This window comes from Crassostrea angulata, chromosome 6, assembly GCF_025612915.1.
Source record: "Crassostrea angulata isolate pt1a10 chromosome 6, ASM2561291v2, whole genome shotgun sequence".
Taxonomy (NCBI): Eukaryota; Metazoa; Mollusca; class Bivalvia; order Ostreida; family Ostreidae; genus Magallana; species Magallana angulata.
The window spans coordinates 1,600,344-1,621,081 of record NC_069116.1 but is presented as its reverse complement, the minus strand read 5'-3'; the positions used below and the strand labels follow the sequence as shown (position 1 = coordinate 1,621,081).

The 20,738-nt window shown below is 32.1% G+C and overlaps 1 protein-coding gene and 1 pseudogene across 1 annotated transcript; one reads left to right on the top strand and one right to left on the bottom strand.

Annotated features, from left to right (window-relative positions):
• Positions 1-54: 54 nt before the first annotated feature.
• Positions 55-3,228, bottom strand: LOC128188894 (uncharacterized; annotated as a pseudogene).
• Positions 3,229-5,724: 2,496 nt separating this feature from the next.
• Positions 5,725-19,134, top strand: LOC128190402 (nucleolar protein 9-like). Its single transcript, XM_052862443.1, has 10 exons — positions 5,725-5,946; positions 7,567-7,953; positions 8,101-8,205; positions 9,915-10,050; positions 10,414-10,603; positions 11,065-11,193; positions 13,586-13,717; positions 14,193-14,414; positions 18,452-18,716; positions 19,060-19,134. The coding sequence occupies exons 1-10, from the start codon at positions 5,793-5,795 to the stop codon at positions 19,086-19,088; spliced, it is 1,749 nt and encodes a 582-aa protein (XP_052718403.1). The 5' UTR covers positions 5,725-5,792; the 3' UTR covers positions 19,089-19,134.
• Positions 19,135-20,738: the final 1,604 nt, after the last annotated feature.

The window sequence follows — 20,738 nt, the reverse complement described above, 5'->3', positions numbered from 1 at the left end:
ATAATCAAAATATGGCTAAAAATATTAAGATTTTTTAGCGAAAATTTTATTTTTCAAACTTTTTCAAATATTCCGTTGTTTGGTAGGTGACAGTGATATTGTGCTTTCATGACGTTATGGTAATATGAGGATTAGTAAATGTACAATATTAGAAAAAATAATAAAAGTAAAAAGGTTACCTATTGCAAATATCAGAGTTATTGTTCTGTATTTTTTAATAAATCAACCATACCAATTTATATTTGTAATACGCCAAGTGTTTCATAGAAAAAGATGGTGCACTTTGATATTTTGAGAAAACCATTATAAAAAAGAACGTTATAAATCATATGGTAGAATTTGATATTTTTTTTACATATAAGGTAAAAAACGATATTACTAATGAAATATTACAATTTGAGAAAATCTCTATCAAAGCATTTTTTAAATCTGCTTCGAAGTGCGAAAATTGACATATCCTATGAATCATTATTGTAAATTGTATAGATATGTATTTTGATATGGCTCCCCAACAAAACCTAGACGGTAAATTTTCTTGAAACTTTTCAAATATACTCGAGCTTGTGTATAATATTTAATCAAGGTTTAAAATAAAAAGTTTTTCTATAATTGTTGTTGGTACGCTGTCTTGAATAACTGTTTACAAAGTTTTTGTCTTTAAACTGAAACTATTTTATTCAAATTAAATGTGTCCTTCCGATTATTAGCGTTTTGTTTCCATCCTGAATTAAAGGGAATGTCTATCATTTCAAGTTATAAGTTACTTGATAAATATTATAGAATTATAATGCAATAATTTTGATGGCACATTCAAACAAGCGCATATACTGATAAATTACCGAGATTTCTTCAGAATGGACAAATAGTAAATGTATATCCGTTCTTGATATTAATGTTTATAAAACATTCAATGATAAGGAAGGTTGGGTGGTCAACTAACTACTCATTAGATCTAGTTAAAAGATTTAGATAGTATTTCTTTCGTCATAAACATTTATTCAGTTGTGAAGAATTCAAATTTTTAACTTTACAATTAATTTTTTTTTCTATCATCTATATTTCGAGATCTTTCTCTACAGGAGGGTGATAAAGTCTAAAAATGGCCATGACCATCTAGCCTTCTTAAATCTGGTAGTTAGTCTACACTGTACCAGTGCCCCCTTCTGAATACCATGCATCTAATTAAGCAATCCCCTTCATCCTCACCCTCTTAGTGTAATTTATAGCAGTGAATTCATTTCAGGATCACCATTCTTTGAATGGAAAATAAATCGTGCAAAGAAACTATTTAGCTGAGGCGTTAATGACAATTAAAACTGACCGCTGAGATTGGTCACTCTGTGAGGTATATATGCATGTATAATTCAGAATGTAAAACTGATAACATGGAAACTTCGTTTGTTATCTACATATCTACGTATTCTACTACTCTGCATATAATAGCCTAACAAGTCGCTATTACTACACACATGATAGCTAAATAAGCAAACAATATGTCTTATACATGACGAGACCAGGGATATACACTTAAATCCAGACCATTTTCATCCTATCCTCGTACAGCTCAGACTGGTTCTGGTATATGTATTCTGCCTGGGGTACGGACACGGGTCCTGGAGCTGTACTCTGGTAGGTACCCAGTGGTTCTATGTGGCTGTAGGAGGGGTCACGTGTCTCCATCACAACAGCCTGCTGATTTCCGTGGCTCAGCTGATTGTAAATGTCCTTTTCGTTGTCTCTGTTTATCGGTCCATATATAAGTGTAATTAGATGAACATCGGTTTGAATTGGCATCATATTCGTTCTCTTTGCTGGGTTTGTCTGATGCATTGGCAATAGAACGCAGATTTTGGTAATACTCTTTATCAGGAGGGAAGCCATCTTGTCCTACAGCAAAAGAATTTTCATAGCGATTTTCCTGTAGAATAAGGCCGTCGTCCCTATGGCCGCTAGGTTTGTCTGGGTTCATACCGAGACTCTTGTCGATAGCGTAGTCGTACTCACTTAAAATAGGGGGCGCCACTGGTTGCTGGGGAAGAACTTCCTGGCCATTTCCGACATAAGAGTAGACATTTTCCTGTAAGAAATGACAGCATAAGATATATTCCTCCAATGTTACAGAAATTTGATAGATCATTATACAAACATTTTGTGTTGACAAAAACAAGGAATATCTATAGACCATTTACAAAATTTAATACACACAATTTCTGTATTGAATCCCTCGGCGGTGTCACGGCCGCGCTCCATTGTATGCGGTATGTTGTCTCGACTTTTGTCCTTTAATCTATAAAAAAAATACGGCTAAAATCAGATAATTTGAAGACATTTATTTTAAATATTAAGCGTCGTGAGAAAAAAATTAAAATCATTTCAGATTCACTCTATTTAGATTAAATACGAGCTGTGGCAATAACATGCTAGGAAGTTTCCAGTATAACCAAAGTCTCTGCTTTTTTTCTGGAGAACATCAAACATTGGTTACACAGTTGGACTGTAAGTCAAAGCGAAGTTGATTTTTTTTTTATCTTCTAACAATATAAATCTTAAGGCTTACGGCTTTTGTTTTTAAACACTTTCTAACCACAAGTTATAAATAAGTTGTTTATTATCCAACAGAAACAAAATGAGGAAGTTAATTACTTGCTACAGTGTAGCCTTGAACACATATAAACACAGAGAACAGACGCTTCAAAGAGGGCAATTTGGGGTCAAATGTAACAGTTTTTCATCTAGAATGTTTGAGGGATGCGTTACCATAATTTTTCAAAAGACGATTTGATATTTTTGTAATTTAAAATGGACATGCGTATGACTTACACTATAACGTTGCCTTTTAATACTAGTATTACATATTATAAAGACCTTATATCAAATTTAGAATTATAAATTACCTTTGACGTCTTTTTCGATCACACGTGGTACATATTGTCAAAGCGGCCACAACCAGTAGAGCCCCGCCCACCAGAGAGGCACCGACGAAGGCGACCCCCGGGGATTTATTCACGTCATCACCCATGACGTAAAACTGAGAAGACATAGTGATATAGGCCACAGACCAGTATGTCAAATAGTTCTGGTTCAGACAACGAAACGATAAATATCATTGATCACAGAAGAAATATATATCATCGACGTTTGTGTGTCCTATCCCTGTCAACACTATTAAGATCGGATGTTGAAGCTTAATTTGTCAATATGGTAGTTTGTCCTAGTTTAAAGTCCTTACAAACCTTTGCACGTTTCCTACTAATTGAAATGCTCTTGCTGGAACAAACGGTTTCTGTTTAGCAGTGACATCGACAACTGAAATAAATTTATCTGCATGGGAACGTGTACATATATACTGACATGCATTCAAAAATTGAAAACATTATCAAAGGGACCTAGAAACGATTTTACCCCAAGCTTTCCAAGTTTATTTTTTCAATTTTTAATGTCTAGAATGATATGGTTAATATGGGTATTTTAATACCTAATCATTTAAATGTCAAATATTGAGTTATTAGTAATAATTATTATTAATGTTTACATATCTGCTGTATTTATGAACCCATTGAATCAGTTTATTTTGGTTGCCAATTTGTTAAAATTGATTTAATTTCCTTAATGTACAACGTGTGTAAACCATAAATGCGTTTTATTACAATAAGGTTGCTATAGAAAATATCAGAGATTTTTATTACATGCATTTGGGTATAATTTTTTCCAGAACAGGATCATTTGCTAAAGCTAAAAAAAACCATTTGTGTGGACAGGCACAGAAAGCAATGTACAGTGTTATTAGAAAATAAGGTAATTTAATTTACCAGTCGATTGTCAATTTGACTTATTTGATTAAACTGTAGCTCCAGTGTTATTGTATGGGGTGTGAAATTTGGGGTTACAAAAATATATAAGTTATTGAACGTGTACATTTGAAATTTTTAAAATATGTTTTGAACTTAGAAAAAGTAGTACACCATCCTATATGGTTTACGGGGAGACAGGTCGTTTCCCTTTATGTATCAATGTATATACCAGAATGATTTCCTACCGGTAAAAATTATTTACTAACTCTGAAAGCAAATTTGTATCTGTTTTATATAAGTTTTTGGTCTTGCAATATCAAAGGGGGAAAATGTCAAACTCTTGGATTGCAGGTGTTAAGAAATATTTTAGATATGTGTGGTTTTTCAAATATTGGTCCGAACAAAATAAAGTTAATGTAAAGTGGATTTCTGCAATTGTAAAACAAAGGTTACAAGACCAATATATTAAAAAAATGGTCTAGTGAAATTAATGACTCGTTAAAAGGGCAAATTTACAAGATTTTTAAAAATTTTTTTAGCTATGAATATTAGATAAAAATATTGCCACATAAGCTCAGAAAGATTTTTTATAAAATTTAGAATCTCAAACCACCATCTCCCAGTGGAGACTAGGAGATGGCACAGTATTGAATTCCTTTAAACCAAAGAATGTGTCGATTGTGTAATTCAGGACCAATTGCTTACGAATTCCATTATACCGGTATTCTTGAATGCATGTAAAGAGCTTAAATAGCTTGATGATAAATACTGTTCAGCGCCAAATATTATTAATTTTTGTGAACTGATGTCTTGTTCAAATGTTACAAATCTGAAAAAAATAATGTTATTTTATTATTAAAATATACAGTCTGATATGATAGTCTGTCCTCCATTATTATACTTTTTCCTATTCAAGTTCACTGTATATATTGCATATTTATGCCAATTACTATTTATCTACTACTTATCTATTCATTTATAAAATGTACCTCTGACTTTTGAACTTTATATAATGATTTACCTCAGGTACCATTTCATGGTTTGAGCGAATAAACTGAATTAAATTGTTTGGTCCTAAAAATGTTCTCCTGAATTGTACTGAAAGTTGTAGACTGTGGTAAACACTATAATTGTTTTCAAGGTAATTAAGAAAAAAAATTTAGATTTAGAACTGCAAATCGTCACCTTCCCGTAGAAATAGGAAGGTGGAGTAGTGTTCAGATAAGTTATTGTAAATATGTTAGTGTTGATCATGTACCTCATGTACCAATCTATGGTTTGGAGCCAAATAAACTGAACTGTTTCCGTTCAACGATATGACCTCTGTATCACTTCTATAATGTTCAAATTTTGATCAAACATTCAAAATGTCCAAGTACACAATATTAATTTAATATATCAAAATGATGATATCTTTTAATCAATTCTGATCTTGAATCGTGTCGAGGTTCTCTATTTTTTGGTTTGTATCTTTAATTGCGATGTATTATACAATTTTAATGTTTCGAATGTGATGGTTGTCTCAAAAACTGTATGATGTACATGCATTTGAAGTGAAGAAAATTGTTTTAAAAAAGATTTGGTAATAAGACAGCGCAAATGCCCGTTGGTTTCATCGTAAAACAACAATTTTATTTTTTTCCATATACATGTAGATTTATTCAGGGACGTATATACAAGTATATACGTCCCTGATTTATTTGATAATTTTATAATACAAACTAGAAAAAGAACAATTTTAAACTAAATTTAGTTTTGAATATTTAAAAAAATAATGCTTGGTGAATTTTTTCGTGAAATATGAAAGAGTATTTCAAAGTCATACATTTTATGTTATGATAATTGAAGATAAAGAATATGTGTGCCCTTTGTACATGCAGTATAAAAATCCGGAATTTTTCCATTTGTCAGAACAAGTCTTCCTTTACTACGCATTGTTTATTTCCCGTTTTTATTTTCATAAAAAACACGTTGTGAATTTGTTCGAATGCTTCGATTATAATGTTAAAGGAAGGTATGGATAAGAAAGAGAAAAAGGCAAATCCAAAAGCACACAAAAGACTGATAGATAAAAACGTGAATGAGGAAACTGTCAATTACTATGTACGAATAGCAGCGACACTAGATGAGGGGTTTGAAGGAGACGAAGACAGAGGTACGTAAATTGTTGATTGTTGTCGTCAGTTTAGAATTACAAACTCTCCATGAACTCCGTTTATAGGTAAATCCATCAGCAATTTGTCTTTAAACAATATTTTTCAGAAAAATAACAGGCTAAACTCTGTTTCATTTACATGATATAGAATATGATTTGAAGTAAAATTAAAAGGTCCAAGATTGTCTTTTTGGAGGGGGGGGGGGGGTTGAAAGGAAAGAAAACAAATCCTTATAGAATTTATAATGTAAAATCTGACAATTACTTTCAGCGGTCTTGGCGGACCTTAAAAACAGAGAACTTAATTGGAAGCGATTTCTCAATAGAAAATAAAATCTGTAAAAAAAAAATTACAGTATATGTCGGGTCATAATTCCTCAACATAATAATCTGGATACTTTTTTCTCATGGATTTTTTTACTTGAATACCAGAAATACCAATAAGCTTTTAAAACAAATCTTTTACATTTTTCATCCCAGGGAACGGATCTTGTTTGGACATGGTATTTTTATGATATAAAATAAAAATATAAATTTTAGTACATCTATTAAAAGTGAAAGAAGAGAGAGTCTGGGGCAATACATGGTTTAGATTTATCCTGGGCAGAGTCTGGGGCAATACATGGTTTAGATTTATCCTGGGCAGAGTCTGGGGCAATACATGGTTTAGATTTATCCTGGGCAGACTCCTAAAATAGAGTAAATGGAAGTCAATGCTCAAAAATAAAAATACTCTCAAAATGGAGTTTTTACCGTGAGTTTTGTATCCCGTTTTTAGTCACTACACTGTTATGAACAACACTTGATGATTTGCTTAGTTGGCACTTGTAAAAACCTTGTATATATGGTAATTAGTCATATTCTATTTTTAAAATGCCACCTTTATTACCATTATTTCCATCTCCATACTTCCAAGTTTTTACTTGAAGTCTGATTTCTATAGAAATTTTCAAAAAATTGGTAATTTTCTAAATCATGAACACTTGTGAATTTTAAGTTTTTTATTTATTTATTTTTCCTGTTGTTTTCCAAAACATTTCCACATTTCTTTTGAGATATAATATTAAAATTAACTATTTATGTATCATTATGATTATCTATTTTTCCCCCACTTCTGAAAGTTTATACTCTACTTTTTAATCACATTTTCAGAGAAGGGAGGTAACTTACCATAAATTACATTAGCTACAAAATAGAAGTTGAGGAAATTGAAATGCATGACAGTGACAATGTTTTCGAGTCTGCCGAGACTGCTTAGCCCCAAGTACTAAGCCTTTAAGTTGCTCCTTGTAATTATAAATCTCAAATATTTGTATAACTGTACTTTTAGATTTTGTGAGGGGTTTTAAATGCAATGTAATGTTTCTGTTTTTTTATTCGTATCATCTTGGGCATGTTGAGTTACTACCTCATACTTTTCGAACTGTTGGTTCATTTAACTTAAATCAGCTTTCAGTTTACATAATGTACATAAAAAACCCTGCTTATATTATTGGATTGTTAATTTTACTCATCTAACCTAACTAATGGATGAATATGTATATAAACATGATGAATTGTTCATTTTTTGACTTGTCCTGTTAATTTGTGCATACAGTACACATAATTTTTTTTTTGTAGAGCTTTTTTTACGGAATGTATTTATTCAACTTGAAAAAGAGGACATTCACGTGTTTATGCATCCATCACTGCAGGATGTGTTGGTTAAGCTAACAGAACTAAGTAATGTCGAACAAACTATAAAACTCCTCCAGATTCTGAAAGATAACACAGCAGAATTATTAAATGATGGAAAAGCCAGGAAGGTCATGTGTAGTCTACTCCTACAAGTGGCGGAGTTTTCTGGTGGAGAGAAATCTAAGGAGCAGCAGGAGCACTTGGAGGAGCTACAGGAAGTGTTTTTGGAGATTTGTCAGAGTCTGAAGGGGGATGTGGAGAATGTCCTCGTGGTCAAGACTGTATTACAGGTTCTGAGTGGCCATGTCAACATGTCAGCTAAAGATATTGGTATGTCATTTAATGATTCAACTATGTTTTATGATATTGCCACCTTACATTGTATTTAATGAATTTGCAGCAGTTGTAAACATATTTCTAATTCACATACATTGTTTTCTGCAGTAAAAATCATAAGGCATATTGAATTGATTTTAGGAATGAAGAGAAATAAAACAACATGGAACTACACTCCTCCCACAGAATTTATTCAAACATTTCATGAAATGTGTGAGGAGATTTTTAGTTTGGATGACATTCAAGGTAAGAACTTTCCACATGTAAATTTAAGATAAGATGACACAAGATGAAGTCATCAAATGTAGAGGAATTTTATGAATATCATTGTTAATCTGGTATCAGTACATCAGCTTCAATGGAAAATTTTATACCAGGATTTATTTATGACTTGCATTTAAGTCAATACCAATTTTGTTGAAGTAATAACATCCAATCTGAAGCCTAAATGCTATCTAATAACATTTATAAATGATTCTAAAACATTTTGAATTACAGTTTTAACAGTACAAGATAACTACTTCTTTTCCTGTCTATATTGTTGATATTCTTGTTGGGCCAGGGGCAAGCTGGTATAAGAACAGAGACAAGTTGGCAATGTGTGTGGTTGAGGCAGCTTTGATCATGAACCAGAGGTGTACTTGATTACTTATTGAAGACCTAAGGATAGCAATGATACATGAGAAATCTTGATTTGATGGTTATCAGAGATTCTACTACAGTTATTGCCGAGATCAAAGAGATGCCGCGGACATTATTCTCCAATATACCACGAACGTCACCAGTAAATTATCAGATCAGAAATACCTATTTGTCTCGCACTGACTATGAAAGTACAACTTCAAACCATAAAAAGTTTTAAAACCATGTCAGTTTCACGTGTTAGTTCCAGTCAAAACGATGTGTATTGCCTCAAATGTTTATTTTTAAGAGATCAATGCGGCTGTTCCTAGCACCTCCCTAGCATTTTTCACTGCATGTTTTTACATAAAATATATATCGTGTAGTAGTAATAATCGTATTAAATTGCCCTTATAATATAAGGAACATGATTCAAAGATATTTTATAAATAAGATAAGAGTATTAAAAATCCAAAGAAATTTCTGTCGTCTGCATGTGATTCCTTTGATCGATACACCACAGGGGCTTGGTTGTTGGATAGTGAATTTCCTAATTATTTGTTCCCGAAGAAAAAATTGATTAAAATTAGTAATCTTATGTGTATTTCTGTGTATTGCAATAAATAAATTCACTGAAACCCCCCGTTTCAGTCATGTTAAAAAAGTGTATACCACAGGGGCTTGGTTGTTGGATAGTGAATTTCCTAATTATTTGTTCCCGAAGAAAAAATTGATTAAAATTAGTAATCTTATGTGTATTTCTGTGTTTTGCAATAAATAAATTCACTGAAACCCCCCGTTTCAGTCATGTTAAAAAAGTGTATTCAATGTACATTAACTTTTTTTAATGTACATTGAATACACTTTTTTAACATGACTGAAACGGGGGGTTTCAGTGAATTTATTTATTGCAATACACAGAAATACACATAAGATTACTAATTTTAATCAATTTTTTCTTCGGGAACAAATAATTAGGAAATTCACTATCCAACAACCAAGCCCCTGTGCTCGAAATGTTGTTTGAAATATAAAAGCCTCGGCTAACGCCTCGGCTTTTATATTTCAAAACAACATTTCTCGACCTCGGAGGTTATTCTGCAACATTCACGAAAACTCGTACTTTATTTCTTAAATAGATGTAAATCTCCAGACATACTAAGCACATAAAACAAAATATACATGTATATGAGTGTTCTCCAGAAGTGCCAAACAGATGTCTCTTAGTTAATGATTGAATACAATGCACATCATTGAATATGTAATGACATGTTATTGAAATACATAACAATATGGTAAATTTACCATAAGAAATGTTGATTTGCTGGTTACAGAGAAGGTGGAGCACAACAAGGCCAGCATGGTCCTGACCCACGTGTTCCCTCTCCTCCACAAAGTGAAGACACCCACCTGTCACAAGTTCATCAGGAAATACCTCACCTTGTCGGGAGTCCTGACCGACCACGAAAAGTGAGCCTTCTTATTGATAAGTAAAAATAAAGTCTATGTATTTAATGTATTGTGTTAGAATTTTATGGGTTAGTTAAATGTCTATATAAATTAGAACCAAAATAAAGAAATAAGGAAATTTAGCAAACTCATGATAATAAACAAATAATTAAAGCAAACTAATTTTCCATGCTGTTTTCATGCCATTTTAACATAAGGTGCTGTATTTGTTGATTTTTTTATAAAAGCTTTCAATGGCGTTTTATAATACTAATATCTTTACATAAGTTCATAAGGTCTTAGTTGCTTGGTGTAGTACAATATCTTGATACTTGACCAAGTTTCAGTTGCTTGGTATAGTACAATCTCGTTATACTTGACCAGGTTCCAGTGGCTGGTGTCTGACAGCAGAGGGTCGTTCCTGATGCAGACAATCATCGAGTGCTGCTCGGACGAGATCTACACTGAACTATACTCATCGGTCTGTAAGGGGCACCTGCTGAGTCTGGCCGTCCACCCTCAGGCCAACTTTGTCCTGGAGAGCCTCATCAAGGGCGCCAAGGACAAGGAACAGGTATAACTTATGTTACAGTAACACACTGTGTAACAAAAACTGTATGTGAGGAAATAAAATTAATGGCCGTAGTACACTGTGTAACATTATCTCGCAGTGCCATGCATAGTAAACCTCATGTAAGTAATTGATTTACCAGAAGAATTAGATGGTGTTGTTTACATTGCACCTGTATACTAGGAACTGTGTATTATATAAAAAGATATTAAGAAAAAAAAATCAAGTAAAATAATTCAAAGCTGATATTGGTCTCTTATTTTCGAAATTTTGTTTTCAAAAAGACACCTTATTCATCCATTATTTAGCATATTGGTGTGTCAAGCCATCTTAATTTTAAGTTTTATATGTCATTGTAAAAAATACATGATTCTTGTGAATGGTGTATTCACATAAGATTCACAAGAGGCACAGTTGACTGAGTTTGTTGTCTTAACAAGCCATCCCTGTGGTTTTGTTTGTAGTTTGAGGAGATATTTGTGGAGCTGAAGGAGAACTTTGAGGACATCCTGGCCTTCAACCATCTGAGGGTGATCACCAGCCTAGCCAAGGCTGCCTGTCAGCTAAAGACCTGTCAGATGAAGCTAGTGAAGGTAAGATCAGCTCAAGACTAATGAACTCAAGGTAAAATCAATTAAAAAGACTAGCAAAGGTAAGATCAGTTAAAGACAAACAAAGGTAAAATCAGATAAAGACTAGCAAAGGTAAAATCAGTTAAAGACAAACAAAGTAAAAAGACTAGCAAAGGTAAGATCAGTTAAAGACAAACAAAGGTAAAATCAGATAAAGACTAGCAAATGTAAGATTAAGCAAAACACTTGTCAGATGAAGCCAGTGAAAGTAAGATCAGCTAAAGAATAATGAAGGTAAAGTCAGTTTTGTAGACTAGCACTGGTACGATCATGTAACCCTGGGTATTTGGGTCGGTCTTCAGTCCGTTGTGGATATAAAGTTGAGATGTATTCAGTTTACTTCTTTATTTGATGTAATAAATTACAAAAAAGGTATAAATAAACCCTGCAGTGAAATAAATGTGAGTTAGGAAAGATAACTCTTACAAGCATGTAGTTTTGACAAAATATGAAAATATTCCTCTTTACAAACTAGACTCAAAAATATGTGTGTCTATATTTCAATTATCTGCTTATTAAATAAACAATAATAATCACATCTGTATAAATAGAACTGTACGTTATCATGTCAAACTTATTTCACATGAGTTTATAATTAAATTGTAGAAATATTAATCAGTTTCATAATAATACTAATACTATGATATATATTTATATATAACTATACATGAACTAAGCTTAAACCATTTTTAAACAATGCTTACCTCACATGAGGTGTAAAGGTTGATTATGAAAATTATTCAGGATGTAAAAATAATACTGTAGTTGATAATCTAAATTTAAGAAAATAAAATACACTTACAATGCTTTGTACTCATTGATCAGACTGAATTTTACTATTGAACAAATTTTCTGTTATTTAGTCATTTCATTTCTAAGCCAATTATATAATATCTTAGATATCTTTATAAATAATCTCACAATAAAACTGTATTTAAATATAAGGTAGTATAAAAAAATTGTAAATTAACTGACCTGATAAAGAATGTAAATTTCAAGTAGACTTCCAAATAGGAACTGGTTTAACAAAGAAATTTCCCACTAAAATTGTCACATGACCAATAAAGTAACAGCTGACCAATTTTATCCAATAGAAATACAAGAATACAGAAAAAAAGGGCATTCCTTATAAATATAGATTTTGCATTGCCAGAGTTAAAAATAACAAATGATAGGACTCTTACATTAAGGTTAGATAACTGTATTAAATATTTTTGTTAAATATTGCATTGACTAAATAATAATAATATAAAAATAATACACTGTACCAATATTCAAATATTTTCATGTTAGAAAAAGATTTGAACATACATGTAATCACCAAAATTATGCAGTAATACATATAATATAATAAACGTATTTAATTCATGAAATTTTGCTCTACCACAATCAGTTAAAGACTAGCAAAGGTTAGATTTAGCAGAAAACCTGTTGGTTACTGGTGAAGGTAAGATCAGTTTAAGACCTGTCAGATAAAGCTAGTGAAGTTAAGATCAGTGTAAGACCTGTCAGATGAAGCTAGTGAAGTTAAGATCAGTGTAAGACCTGTCAGATAAAGCTAGTGAAGTTAAGATCAGTGTAAGACCTGTCAAATGAAGCTAGTGAAGGTAAGATCAGCTAAAGGCTAGCTAAAGAGCTAGAAAAGGTGAGATCACTTGAAGACTTGTCAGTTGAAGTTACAAATAGTTGAAATTAGAGAGGGTAAAATCAACCGGTGAATAAATTGACCGACTGGAATTGTTTGAGTAATGCTTTTTCTTTTATCTGTCTCTGCATTCTTTTTGATAAATATAGTACACTGTGGTTTATGTATAGAAGTTTCTCTAAGTTTTCATTGACCTAGTTATAGAATATTTGACTTTTTTCCTTAAGTTTTCATTGACCTAGTTATAGAATATTTGACTTTTTTCCTTCAGTTTTCGTTGACCGAATTATAAAATATTTGACTTTTTTCATTAAGTTTTCATTGACCGAGTTATAGAATATTTGACTTTTTTCCTTAAGTTTTCATTGACCTAGTTATAGAATATTTGCCTTTTTTGCTTAACTAACTAACTAATTAAAATTTATTTATTTAACAATGATTGATAAACAAGTTCTACAACTTATATTAATATCTCTCGTTGGCACGGAAGTTAGTGCAAGGTGGTCATTTGTGTGGATTGAAGCTGGAGTACCATGATAAAACCCTAGCGGGCTACCACCATACCCTTTCACATACAGCCACTGTTGATCTCGGGATCAAACTCAGGTCGCAGCGGTGATAAGCAAGTGCATTGGCCAATTTGCTACTTGGACACAAATTTTTTGCCATCTATGATTAACTAACATGAGAAATTGAATGTCTTTGTAGCATTTATTGAGGGCGTTTCACTGCTTTGAGCCAGAAGATCGACAGATAATGTTTGTTCCACTTCTGGCCACCTTGACTACTTATGAAGTGCATTTTGGAATTGAGGAGGGTTCAGACAAACCAGAAAATGAGGTGAATTATCTATGGCACACTGAAGGATCCAATAAAATGAGTTTTATCATCTCTCTGCTTAAAAAAGAAAGTATTTAATTCGCGTTATGGCTTATGTTCATGATCAAAATATTGATTTTACGATCAGTAAGAGTTTCCAACAAATTACAATGTACATATACCTTTTCTTTAATTTCCATTGGGTCATTAAATATTTATTTTTATCTGATTTAACCAACCACTGCAAATCCATTGATTTGTTAATTTTATTTAGAGAATTGGCCATCTGTAGGTATCAGGACTGAGTTCATGTAATGTAAATTTCAGGACTAAATATTCATGATGAAATATCAATGAATACGATCTAACTATAAAGTAATTATTTGAGCAAGAAGCATCTCTCTTTATATATATATATATCAGGGAAATTTCAAATAGTATTTTGAGGCTTATTTTGTGTTCTAAAAGAATTTTCATTGTAATGTTTTTTTTTCAGAATCCAACACTAGGGAAAGTGAACATACATGGGTCTCTCATTTTACAAACATTACTTGAGTTTAAGAATCCAAAATATGTTGTAAACAGTCTACTGCACATGACCCCGAAGAACCTGCAGTGCCTGGCCTGTGACCCCTCAGGGAGTCACATAATGGAGGTTTATTTCAAAAGCACCACTGTCACAGAGAAAAATAAAGCAGCTATGGTTGACAGATTACAGGTAATTACCATAGTATATAGTTGAGATATTATTTATACAGTCCATATTATGTTGAACAAGTTATAAGAATGGCTAGGGGTATTATTATTCATAAAAAAAATCCAGACTCTGATACCTTTTGACAGAGCTTTGAAAGGTATGTGTCATTTGCTTTGTTTAATTCAAATGCTGAGAAATACCATGCCAGTGTTGGGTAGCTGACTGTTGCACTGTTTTACATTATTCAGTGGTCATGGTGACTGCTTTGTTTTACATTATTCAGTGGTCATGGTGACTGCTTTGTTTTACATTATTCAGTGGTCATGGTGACTGCTTTGTTTTACATTATTCAGTGGTCATGGTGACTGCTTTGTTTTACATTATTCAGTGGTCATGGTGACTGCTTTGTTTTACATTATTCAGTGGTCATGGTGACTGCTTTGTTTTACATTATTCAGTGGTCATGGTGACTGCTTTGTTTTACATTATTCAGTGGTCATGGTGACTGCTTTGTTTTACATTATTCAGTGGTCATGGTGACTGCTTTGTTTTACATTATTCAGTGGTCATGGTGACTGCTTTGTTTTACATTATTCAGTGGTCATGGTGACTGCTTTGTTTTACATTATTCAGTGGTCATGGTGACTGCTTTGTTTTACATTATTCAGTGGTCATGGTGACTGCTTTATTTTACATTATTCAGTGGTCATGGTGACTGCTTTGTTTTACATTATTCAGTGGTCATGGTGACTGCTTTGTTTTACATTATTCAGTGGTCATGGTGACTGCTTTGTTTTACATTATTCAGTGGTCATGGTGACTGCTTTATTTTACATTATTCAGTGGTCATGGTGACTGCTTGCAAGCTTGACTTTCATGCTGAATAAGTATGAATGGGGAACATTGAAAAGGATCTTTGCTTTTCTTATCAAAAATAAGAATGTGACAGACGAAAAGCAAAAGATATCTTGCTTAATCCTTATGGTTGGGTTTCTGTTAGTTTATTTAAGAACTTTTTTTGCAATCTGTCCATTAAAACGAGACGTTTGGAATTTTGAAATTGTACAAAAGTTACAAACTGGGTTTTTAATAGCTGCAATAATTTAGCCCTCCCCTGATTTTTTTTTTCAGTAAACATCAGATATAAAAAATCGGAGAGGGCTACATTATTGCAGCTAGGCATTAAAAACAAGTTGAGAGATTATCTCAGCAGAAACAGAGAAAAAAAAAATCCATAATGTGTTGCTTTTCGAAATAACTACAGAGTAATCAACAATTGAATATGTATAAAAGTTATTATTTCCTAACATTGTGCCAGGCTTGCTGTCTGTGCATCAGTATGTTTGTTTGTGTGTCTGTCTGTCTGGCTAAAACCACAGCAAAAGTCTATACAGGTAGATACATCTGTTTATTTACATCTACCAAGTATTATTCCCTCTATTTCTTACGGAAACTTATAGTTAATTGATAGCTCTATAGAAACAGTCAGACTGAAATCTACACGCTTCATGTATTGATTGGTCGAAATCTACAACGACTGAAACTGACAAGAGACTGAAGGGACTGAAATTGGCGCGCCATGTGTATCGATTGGTCAAAACCTACAGCGACCTAAGAAAAATCACGGACTGCACGAAACAATCCTTATGATGTCAAACTCAAGGTCTCACACAGGAGACGATTTCGCTGTTTCTTTTAGCTAACGTACTTATGTACATTAACAGTAATTTAGTGGATTTTACTTACTTTTTATAATCAATTTATTGATTATTTAAAAGAAAGATGTTAACATAAACAATAAAATGCTTTCTTTGATGATACTTTGGTTATGTATTTTTTCTGCAATATCGCTACCTTCATATCTCAAATGAATCATCAAAGAATACATTTTTTTGTTTGAATATGGTATACAGATTATAAGTACAGGTAGTTTGTTACTGACCCCTTTCAGTGGTTGTACAAATGGTTGACCTACATATAACAGTAAGCTGACAGTGGCAGATCTGTATCATTAATGGTGCAGATAAATTATTAGAGAGAGAGGCTTTGTGCTGTTCTGATCAAAAATAAGAATGTGACTGATCAATAATAACACAATTGGTGCTCTTCCCTTAGGGTTATGTTCATGTCACGTGTCTGATAATTTATTTAAAAACTCTAAAATTATTTGCAAACTGTTTATTACAATTTTAAAGGTCTGTGGAATTTTGAAATTGCACAACTAAGTATTTAGCTTTAAAACTAGGTTTTAAAAGAAACTTGAGAGAGATAATCACATGATAAAAGCAGTAATAGAGAGAATATAAAAAAAATCGTCTATTGCTTTTCGAAATAACTACAGAGTAACCAATAATCGATTATGTATAAAAAAAAAATTTCGCATTATGCCAGGAATAATGTCTGTGCATCAGTATGTGGGTCCGTGGGGTCTTGGTTGTGTTGTCCACTGCTTTATGTGGGGCTAGTAAAAGGTTACTGTCTCAGTTCTCTAAGGAACATTTCATCCCTACTGATTGTTTTTCCCATTTTTTTTAATCTTTTTTCAATTTTTCAAAAATCTACTTATATAAAGAAAATGTTTACAAGTATTGAAATCAAAATCTACATTTGCCTCTCCTGTTCTAAAGAATAAAATTCAGAATTCAGATATAAAATTTATTACAGATCATTTCACAGCAACTTTTTTATTAGTTTTAATTTCTGGTGATTTTCTCAACTTGGGGTTGGGGAAGGGCAAAGTCTTATTACAAATAATTTAACTACAACCAATGACTAATGATGATTTAATTATGAATTGTGTGCGTCTTATATTTGTGACTTTTATTGAATAGTAATTTTATAGTATCATGTTGTACATGCAGTCCAGGTCAGTAGAGAAATTATAACCAACCCTGTAATACAGGGTGTGACTGTTATTTTAATACTCTCAAACAATAAGTATACAAAAATCCAACCAAGATATTCAGCTACATCGATTAGATAGAACACAAGTCTGTTCCCTTAAAGAGTGTAGCGCCGTGTGGTTTGTAAAAAAATGTTATTTATGTCTCTGGTCACGTCACACCATGTAAACAAAAAACACACGTTGACATTCACACATGGACAGAATGCTGTATGATAAATAAACAAACACACACACATAATTAAAAGCTCCGAAACAGTAACATTTATTACTTATACTAGTTACACACATGCAAATGTATTGGTTTCTTTAAGAAGGTTGTCATTATAAACAGTATTTATTCCTTTTTAAGGAATATGGGCTTTCGACTTTTACAATAATTGAACCACCAGTGCAAGTTTCTTTTATGTAGATGTGCTTCCATTAACAATCGCTTTATTTGACACTAGGATGTACCAGAGATATTGTTTTCTTTGAGTATGATATATCTTTGATACATGTATTAGTGTCTCTGACATATGATATATCTGTATTAGTGTCTCTCACAAAGATATTTCATAAATGTTGGTATCTTTGACTAGGATATCTACAAGTATAGCTTCCTGGACTAAGAAATGAATGTCGGGTTAATTGTCACTCGGTGATATACTTTAAAATCAATCTTGGTTTCTTTGACTAGAATAAACTACTGTGCAGATGTTATCTTTTTAACCAAGATGTACTCACAGATATTAGTTAATTTGACTAGGATTCACTACAAATATTCAATTTGGTTTCTTTGACTTGAAATTACTACAAATGGTTTATTTGACTAGGATGTACTACAAATATTCAATTTGGTTTCTTTGACTTGAATATACTAAAAATGGTGTGTTTGACTAGGATGCACTACAAATATTGAATTTGGTTTCTTTGACTTGAATATACTACAAAAGGTTTTTTTTTTGACTAGGATGCGCTACAAATATTGAATTTGGTTTCTTTGACTTGAATATACTACAAAAGGTTTTTTTTTTGACTAGGATGCGCTACAAATATTTAATTTGGTTTCTTTGACTTGAATATACTACAAAAGGTTTATTTGACTAGGATGCACTACAAATATTGAATTTGGTTTCTTTGACTTGAATATACTACAAAAGGTTTATTTGACTAGGATGTACTACAAGACATAGCCTGTAGTTCCTGTGGGTCCTGGATAATTGAAACCATGTGGACAGAACTCCCTCTCCCTCAGAAAACAGTCATTGTTAAGGCTCTAGCCAAGCATGACAGACGCTTAGCAGGTGATCAATATGGTCGATTCATCCACAGAAACTGTGGTGTGTCCACGTATATCAACAGTGTCAGGAACTGGACAGAGATGCAGACCAGCAGTCAAAAGAAACGAAAGATGTTTGAAGACATACTTCAAACCTCGGGTCAGTTAAATTATATACATGTATAGTTTCCCCCGTTTCGAACTATTTGTGATACCATGTGGTACAATTTATGTAACTTATATTATAATTTTATGCAATAACATTTCGGGAAAATAGCAGCTATTTGATTAAATGATTTTTGATAAAACTAACAATCTTGCCAAAAATATCCGCTAAATAAAACATGTTTAAGGTTTTTTTGTGCTGAAAAGTTAGACATGCTTAATATTATTCAAGGGGTTCCATAAAGTTATGTAATAAGCACTTAGCGCAAATTATGAAACAATAGTTTTCTAAAAGATGATTGTTATTTAACTTGATTGTTTATTATTTTATGTTTCAGGTACAAAGACAAAGAAAAAGAAAGAATAATTTTGTAAAAAAAAAAATGACCTAATAAAACAGATAAAGAAATTTTGTTTTGATGGATCTCTTTTTTTCCCTCAGAATATGGTTGATTTTTAAAAACATATAACAAATATACAGCATTTAAGGTTTTTTTTTAAAGACATGGCTTTCTTAAATCTGTTGATCATGTTTGTCTTCGGTTTAGTAATTTGAAAAAAAAAATGCATTCTCTTTACTTTCTGTTTATAGCCACCATTTGAAATACAAACGGATGTAATCTACAATTCTAACAAGTTATTGATCGGTCGAAACCTTCAGCAACATAAGAAAAATTGCGGACTGTAAGAAATAATCATGCTGATGTCAGAGTCAAATATCTATATTATACGACTTATCTTTTTCTTCTATATAACGTACTGATGTGCATTAACTATCAAAACTTTAGTTACTTTACTTACTCTTTACGATCACTTCATCAGTTAAAAAGAGAAAGATGTGAATATGTAAACAATTAAATGCCTTTTTTGATGATTTATGCGAACGCAGTATAATTTTTTTCTGCAATGTCGTCATCTTAATATCCCGCACGAATCGCAATATAAAGCATTTTATTGCTTAAATATTCCTCTTCGATCATGTTTGCAGGGATGAAGTTTGACATGCACATTTCATTGACATTGTAAGGATCCGCCCAACTCTAGTAAGTTCTTATTTAAAGTAATGTTAAGTTTTGGATAGCCCCCCCCCCCCCCCCTCTTCTAAAATAATTTAAACATGACAATTAACAATAAAGTTAAGACATTCATTTCTTTCATCTGTAATTTTAAATTAGATAGAAGCTGCCGACTGGCTATGTATTATGTATAACGACTGACTTCAAAGAAATTGAACAAATGTATTTAAAAAGAACAAGGAAAAATGATTTCGATTTCTATGATTGGATTTGAATGTGACAAAACCCTACTTCGGGGACTATTTTGTTCATTGTACTAGAACTTTTAAGTGAAGTTGTTTACATATTTATCATAAATTAGAATCAACATGAAAAAGGTAAGTTTTACAAGTAAATGTAAAAACATTGCCGTCCAAAATGATATTAGGTTGGAGTATAAATATTTGAAGAAAATTGTAATTAACATTCTTGGATGATTGGTACATGCATAAGATAACTGATGTTCTAGTTTTAAAGTAGTCTCTTTCTACTTGACGAGGTATATAACTCACGCACATATTTAAAGAAAATAACCCGAACGTTAGTGTTACTAAAGAAACGAAGAGAATTTTATTTCTGTTCATTGCAAATGGAGTATTGAAAGCAACAGAGAACGGAGTTTAACTCCAACCACTAACTACGGTATTTTATTTTGTTTTCAAATGATTATCTTAATTTCCTTTTCAGATGATTTTTTTTTCATGTATAGTCAAATATATAGTATTATTATTGCTATTATATTAAGGTATTATATCACAGCAAGCGCTGTTGATATGCCAGGAGTAAATGTTATACTATCTCTGCCCTATATATGCAAGTCATTTTTCCGTCAAATACCGGTATGCCAACATGCAAGATAAATATATTGACATGCAAAAAATTAAATTGTAATTAAATGAGAACTATAAAAAATCTCAAATATTGCCCAAATGTGACTTCAAGCATGCTAGATGCTTCTTGTT

Excerpts from the sequence above, each read along its gene's own strand:
- LOC128190402 (XM_052862443.1), top strand. The coding sequence starts at position 5,793 with ATGTTAAAGGAAGGTATGGATAAGAAAGAGAAAAAGGCAAATCCAAAA. Across the intron at positions 8,206-9,914 it reads TAGTTTGGATGACATTCAAG|AGAAGGTGGAGCACAACAAG; the intron begins GTAAGAACTTTC and ends TGCTGGTTACAG. Across the intron at positions 10,051-10,413 it reads GTCCTGACCGACCACGAAAA|GTTCCAGTGGCTGGTGTCTG; the intron begins GTGAGCCTTCTT and ends ATACTTGACCAG.